The sequence below is a fragment of the Strongylocentrotus purpuratus genome, unplaced genomic scaffold, assembly GCF_000002235.5.
Source record: "Strongylocentrotus purpuratus isolate Spur 01 unplaced genomic scaffold, Spur_5.0 spur5_scaffold_21, whole genome shotgun sequence".
Taxonomy (NCBI): Eukaryota; Metazoa; Echinodermata; class Echinoidea; order Camarodonta; family Strongylocentrotidae; genus Strongylocentrotus; species Strongylocentrotus purpuratus.
In genome coordinates, this window is record NW_022145607.1 from 11,251,575 (window position 1) to 11,258,874 (window position 7,300).

Genomic DNA, 7,300 nt, shown 5'->3' on the forward strand with positions numbered 1-7,300 from the left:
CGCCAGAATTGATGAATTGATTGATTTTAGTGATATGTGAGTTGATTTGTTTTTTGTTTTACCCTCTCTTGCTACGCTGTCTTTACAATTAACATGCTCACCCCAACCTACAACAAATTACTAGTTGATAATTATGTACCAGACGTTAATCAAAGAAAATTTGGTTTGCTCGCTAGCTAGGCTCCCTCGCCAATATGGAATAAACATCACCTTAAACATGATTGTGCAAGCCCCGACCTGCAACAAAAAACCTGACAATTATACACCAATCATCATTAATTTTGTTTTGCCTGCCCACCAAAATTGGATTGACATTGGCTTAAACACGATTGTGCCCACCCGACCTGCAACAATGAAACAAAGTTTATGTACCAATTCATTGAGGACAATTGAACCAAGTTTAATTGGTAATTATTAAAAAAGAAGCGATTTTTTTTTCTTGCTCGCTACGCTCGCTCGCCAAAATGAAATTAACATCGCTAACGTGCCCGCCCTAACCTGCAACAACTAGTTAATAATTATGTACCAAACATTATTCAAAGAAGTTTTGGTGTGCTCGCTCGCCAAAACGGATTAAACATCACCTTAGACATGATTGTGTAAGCCCTGACATGACCTGCAACAAAAAACACTGAAATTTATGAACCAATTATCATTACAAAAATTGTGCTCGCTCGCTACGCTCGCTCGCCAAAATAGAAATAACATCGCTTTGAATAATCACGTCCCTGACATGGATCAATGAAATCAAGTTTATGTAACATGTTCTCACCGTAGAGAAGTGATTTTTTCAACAACTAGTTAATAATTATGTACCAAACATTATTCAAAGAAGTTTTGGTGTGCTGATCGCTCGCCAAAACGGATTAAACATCACCTTAGACATGATTGTGTAAGCCCTGACCTCCAACAAAAAACCTGAAATTTATGAACCAATTATCAATACAAAAATTTTGCTCGCTCGCTACGCTCGCTCGCAAAATAGAAATAACATCGCTTTGAATAATCACGTCCCTGACATGGATCAATGAAATCAAGTTTATGTACCATGTTCTCACCGTAGAGAAGTGATTTTTTCGATCGCTCGCTACGCTCGCTAGCTCGTGGAATTATGTGCCCGCCACTGACATGCTACAATATCATTAAAAGAGAAATGTAGGGGGGGGGGGTTGCCTGCCCGCCAAAATGGGAATGAAATTGCCTTAAACACGATTGTGCCCGCTCCGAATTGTAACAATAAAACAAGTTTTATAAAGAAATTCATTAAGAGAAAGGTGTATTTTCGCTCGCTAGATAAAAAGGGTATAAAATTACCCTAGACACAATATTGTTCCCGCACCCGGAATGGGACAATATTGGACCAAGTTTAAGTGGCAATTATTAAAAAAGAAGGGATTTTTTTCTTGCTCGCTACGCTCGCTTGCAACAATGAAATTAACGTGGCTAGCAAATGAATGTGCCCACCCCAGACTTGCAACAATACCGGTTTATATACCAAACGTTACTTAAATATATTTTTTTGCCCGCTCGCTCGCCAGAAGTGAAAATTAGCATCGCCTTTTTTGTTTTGTTTCGATCGCTTGCCCCCACTGACGGAGTACCCCAGATACGCCACTGCCTACCGGTACTTACCGGTACTTAATTATACTAAAAGCCCGGCCTTGAGAGCAATTATTATAAAAAAGTGCGTCCCATTGTCACGTCGAAAATAGTTGCGTTCGTGTCTCAATCCAACAAAATTTATATCCCTCTTGAGATATCCAATTTGTTTCTTGTACTACTCTCCCCCTCCTTTTTGCCCCTCCCCCACCTTTTATCTCTCTCCTCTCAGTAGTTTCTACCACATTGTTTCTTTCCTCTCTCTTTGTCTCCACTGATTACTTTTCTAACCTTCTCTCTGTCCACTCTTTCCCTCTTTACTTCTTTTTCCCTCTCATGATCGTCTACATCTCTCTCTCTTATTCTTCCTGTTACCCAATCAATTTATCTCTAAACCTCTCTTCTTCTTTTTTAAGTATCCCTAGCTTTTTTTAATTACTTATCTCTCCTTCCACCCTCTCTGTTGTTTCTTTTTCCTCTAAGTGCATCTTATTTCAGCATCTTCTTTTTTTCTCCTTTAGTTACCCCCTTGACCCCTTTCTCTCTCTCTCTCTATTGCTCTCCCTATTTCTCTCTCTCTCTCTCTCTCTCTCTCTCTCTCTCTCTCTCTATGTCTCACTTTCTCTGTCTCTCTCTCTCTCTCTCTATTTTCCCCGCTTGCTTTATCTTCTCTCTATTTCTCTGTCTCTTTCGCTCTCTCTCTCTCTCTCTCTTTCTCTCTCTCTCTCTCTCTCTCTCTAACGTTTATTAATACAGATAGACCTCTAGATTGAAAAAATGATGATTTGTTAGTTAGATTTCTCTTTTTATCTCATGTTGAAAATATCATTGCTGAATGTTCAAAAATATTAATGTGATATTCACATATACTGTACTACATAATGTAAGTTCACATCTTAAAATTACAGAATATCCAGCCTATCGATAAGTGGATTGTTAAAGGGCAAATATTAAAGGAAATATTCAAAAATTATCAACTACCGGTACAAGGGATATCTCAAAGTAAAACATCTTCTCCAATTTTATTGACTGAACAGGTTTTTTTCTTCTATGATACATTATAGTTAATACATTTGTTGTGATGTCTTTCTGAGGAAAAAAATGCCTTTTCCACATAAAGAATTGAAAGAAAAAAATTGTACGAAAAGTATATTGGGTACAAAACAGTTACGAGGGTTCATCATGTTTGACATCGCACATTATGACTGCAATTACAACAGGAGATAGCTATCAAAATAATTATGTGATAACTTCTTTTGACAATTTATAATTTCCATATGCTTTGTCAAATATTTCTGAACTCTACCTGAAGCCAAATAACTATAACGGAACAATACCCCTGGCAATTCCTATTTATAATTGGAGTGAATGCATGACTTATGACTTCACAATTCACAATTCACGTTTCACAGTCTGTATGGGCAGGTAGAAGGGGGTCATCCGCTATTTATAAGGACGGCTATTTATAAAAGACCGCTATTCATTTAGTCACGCATTATGCATAGTGGTCCTTATGAATGGCAGTCCTTATACTGTAAATAGCGAGGTAAATTGGCTATGGTTTGCTCGCTAATTGTTAGGCTACTAATTGTAAGGGTCGCTAATCATAAAGGATCGCAAATCATTTTGTTACGCGTTATGGATAGCAGTCCTTATGAATAGTGGTCCTTATGAATAGTGGTCCTTATGGATAATGAGCTTGACCCGGTAGAAGTGTTTTACCTGTACATATGAATATCATGTACTTTGTATTAAAGACACCCATCTCTATGGGACTTTAGTACACTTTACAGCATAATTTTCAATGACAGTATTCACAGGGTTCAAGTCCTTCCACAGAAAATTAATAAGCTATTGCCAGCTCACCACATAGACTACAAATAACCTCATCTTTAAATAACATCAATAAGTACAATGGGGTTTTATTAATTTACCAATCAAATAAAATTCATATATTATTCATCTTAATCTGTCTCTAGCTCTAGCGTCTTCCCTTACAAAGAAAGCATTGGACAACCTAGTCATAAAAGAAGAGAGGCTTTGAAACAGTCTGCTTGCCATCAACGCTACTTCATCCTCTACAACTACTTCCTGTCTCTCCTTGATATTACTTCTGGTGAGGGCTTCTCCTTTCTGCTCCAATTTAGAATATTCATCCAGCACTTTGGTTATTTCTTTTTCTGGTTGGATGTGGACCTTCTGGAGTTTGATGATCGGAACAATCAGGTTAAAATCGTTGACTCTTCTGTTGATCTGTTTTATCTTCTCACTGAACTCAAACTGAAGATCCGCCCACTTCCTTACATTGTAGTCATTCAGAGGTTCCGGGCCAAGCTTTAGGCGCTCACGCAAGAGAGCGTTTTTGTCCTCACGGAGCATGTTCCGGATGTCCTTTTCTAGTTGGATCCATTCGGGGGCGTAACCATTGTTGACGAGAACCTCATTCAGATTGTGTGTGGCTGAATCCACAAAAGGGCAGTAAGCTGTTTTAGGTGGGAGGGGTTTCCCCATACCCGGGAGATCATCAAACTCTCCTTTAGCCATGGAGTCCTGGATCAAATCCTCCACAAGCCTCTCAATGACGTTTGTTGTTCTTATCTTCCTTGCAGCTTTCTTATCCTTCAGCACCAGACCTTTCTCATCGGTAACGGCGATCTTATAAATCCTCTGAGTGCTTACGGCATCGGATGCCTTCATGGCTCGGTAATACTGATACTGCTTCTGCCGTTGACTGGGCGTGCCAAACCCTATTCCCTCGTACTCCAAATACTGCCGATGTTGAGGCACGGTGTGCTTGATGTCGAAGTCACACTCATCATCTTCCTCTTCCTGCGATAGGTCATCTTCCAGTCCCTCCCGTCTCCCTTGTTTCTCCATCTTCTCCACATGGAGGCAGATGCTATTGTATGCTTGCTGGATCTGGGTGAACTTGTTTCCATCGGCCTGTTTGCTTTGGCTATCTGGATGGTAAACCTTGGCCAGCTTGAAGTACGCCTCCTTGATCTCCACCATGCTGCTCTCCTCCGTCACGTTCAAGAGCTGGAAGCAGTCTTTCACATTATCACTGATCTTGTAGCCATGGTAAGCAGAACTTGTGTGAAAGGAACTAGCCCTTGACCACATCTGACTCAGAAGTCTTCTGTGAGAACACAGCACCAGACCTGCCATCTCAATCTCAAGCGTGGTCCATTCAATATAATCCTGCCCTTGAAATGCTGGAACGAAAAACAAAAAAGGTATAGATGATATAATAAAGCTATACATTTGTACAGGTCTACAGGATATCCTCTATTCATTTGTGTTCATATTTACAGGCCTTTTAACACATCTCAGAATTTGGATCTTTACTCTGTCTAGATCTATTCAAACTTTTTTCTTAGTAAGCCACATATTCTTATTCTTAAGGCAAGGACTTTATAGGGGAGTCTTATGTCCACAACCAGAAATATTCTATCTGAAATTTAGAAAGAAAAAAGATTATGTTTGAGATATTCATTTGAGAATGACAATGATGCTATTCTTGGTATTATTAGAAGTTCTACAAACTCAACAAAGTTTGTGCAAAAGCAATTGGATTTCCACAAGAAAATACAGGCATGTGACTTGAAGGTGGGGTTTTGTTGCTATTTAGACCGAAAGCTTCAGTCTCTCTAATCGTCGGTTGTTCCACTGAGACTACGTCTGGCTCCACTAGACCTCCGATTATAGAGACTGAAGTCTGGGGACCTCTTTCTGTGAGGCACTGTACGGAACAAATGGTTCGGTTCGACCGGACCGCGATGAATGAGATATGCAACGAGATTTTCACTCTTTACATCCTCATACATGCTGCAATATGACAATAATTTAGAGTCTAATTAAAAATAACATATATATAGCTTATTTGACTTACGATAGCTTGCTCATTTAGATCCTAAATTAATGATTAATCCAAGAAAGTCTCGTCGTCAACATTATCCATCTTGGTTTTAGTTGATGAATATTCATTTTTTCTTTTCGAACGTCCAATAGCTACCGTAGCTACGTACGAGTCGGCCCAGCTTGACCAACGAACTCCCACGAAACGAGTGCTCTGATTGGCCATTTGGCTATGTTTTGGTAGGTGGACCCGGAAATATATCGGCCGCCGGGTATTATTTTGAATGCATGAACGTACCGTTTCACAGTTCGGAAATACAAATTGGATAATTCATATAAGTAAGTCCGTAAATTATACATTTAATATTAAGTTATCAAATTTTGATAACTATAATTAGGACAAATGACATACCGACCTAATTTACATCTGATTTAGAAATCAGAAAATTAGATCTAAATAAAGAAAATCGGGGGAGAAATGTCGGTAACGAAAAGCTGTTCCGCTGTGGCTCTAATTTACCCCCACGGTACGAGATCTCTGGGTTGCCATCTGTATTGGGGAATGACAACAAATGTCAGTTTTATTAAAGAAATGACCCAAATCAGATGGTTATTGCTGTCTAGTTGCTATTATATACTCATCATGTTAATACTCACCTCTTTTCCCTATTATATCTATGTAACATATGTTTTATGGACCTCTGCCTTGTGCAGCTGAGTCTGAAATAAATTTCTGAATTGAATTGAATTGAATTGTATTGAATTGAATGCTACCACTGCTGTAAATGCATTTTCAATTGCATTCAGTGAAGGTGTAGTACTAGTAGTACATAGACTTCCGTTCTGGCCCATGTACATTGTACCAAATCAACATAGACTCTAGATCTAATTGATTCCCAATTCAAAGTCACGACCTACACAGTAGTAAAACAAGATTGACAATAGACTGCATTTGCAATCTTTGCCTGTAACTTGTGCATGATAAGCCTTGCCCCTGACTGACCACGAAACAGATTGACGTTTATCTGCAACGGTACTATATGAAGGCCTCCATCAAAATCCAACTAAGCAGAGCGCCGGGACCGCCGGTCTGGAATTCCACAGAAATCCCTTGGCTTTGCCACTGCTCCCCTTACAGCCGAGTGATCGATGTTGAGCGGAGGTGTCAAAGAAACAGATCTTAAGCTACTAAATGTAAATTCAAACTTCTTCTATTTATGTGGAAGAGATTTCTTACCTTCCGGAACACCTCCTGAATCCACCAGAGTTTCTGGACACAAATAAGGAGTTTTATAAGAAAGAAAGCCAGCTGGTACAGCAGGTCGATCGGCCGGTGTGACCGCGCCGTTTGTCCTACCAGTTTCGTGTGTCCGTCGGACATAACATGCGGGTTTTCTGCTCGCACCGATCGTCCGAGGGAAGATCTGTGCGGTTTGCTTTCCGCACAGTCTGTCCTCATATTGTTTTACGTGTATATTTGATAAAAGGAAGCAACTCGGTAAATCATGTGGTAGACATTTTTTCTAGAAATTACATAATAATAACTCTTTACAATTTTTTTAAAGCAAATGGGCCAGTCCTTTTGAAAGTAGAAGTGAATATTTTATTTAAAACCTTTATTCTATGAATATCGGTCCCACAACTGTTGTAATCGATTATACTTTTGTACGTGGCTTCGTTCTTCAACCAACTCACTACTAGTATATACTCGTGATCCAGGCCCCGCCCCCAAGTATTTGGGGGCCTTTCAAGGTTTAATGAAGGAGTTAAATGGGAAATAAAAGTGATTAAAAATGTGGTTGAAAGTGAGTGGGGGAGGCTAGAGTATTTAAGATAAGTTAAA

The 7,300-nt window shown here is 39.4% G+C and overlaps 1 protein-coding gene across 1 annotated transcript; it reads right to left on the reverse strand.

The window, feature by feature from the left end:
• Positions 1-2,383: 2,383 nt before the first annotated feature.
• On the reverse strand, positions 2,384-6,956 carry LOC587875 (dnaJ homolog subfamily C member 28). The gene is made up of 2 exons (XM_787585.5): positions 6,695-6,956; positions 2,384-4,814 (listed from the first exon to the last, which is right to left on the reverse strand). Exon 2 carries the CDS (start codon positions 4,765-4,767, stop codon positions 3,559-3,561), a length of 1,209 nt encoding a protein of 402 aa, XP_792678.3. The 5' UTR covers positions 4,768-4,814; positions 6,695-6,956; the 3' UTR covers positions 2,384-3,558.
• Positions 6,957-7,300: the final 344 nt, after the last annotated feature.

Excerpts from the sequence above, each read along its gene's own strand:
- LOC587875 (XM_787585.5), bottom strand. The coding sequence starts at position 4,767 with ATGGCAGGTCTGGTGCTGTGTTCTCACAGAAGACTTCTGAGTCAGATG.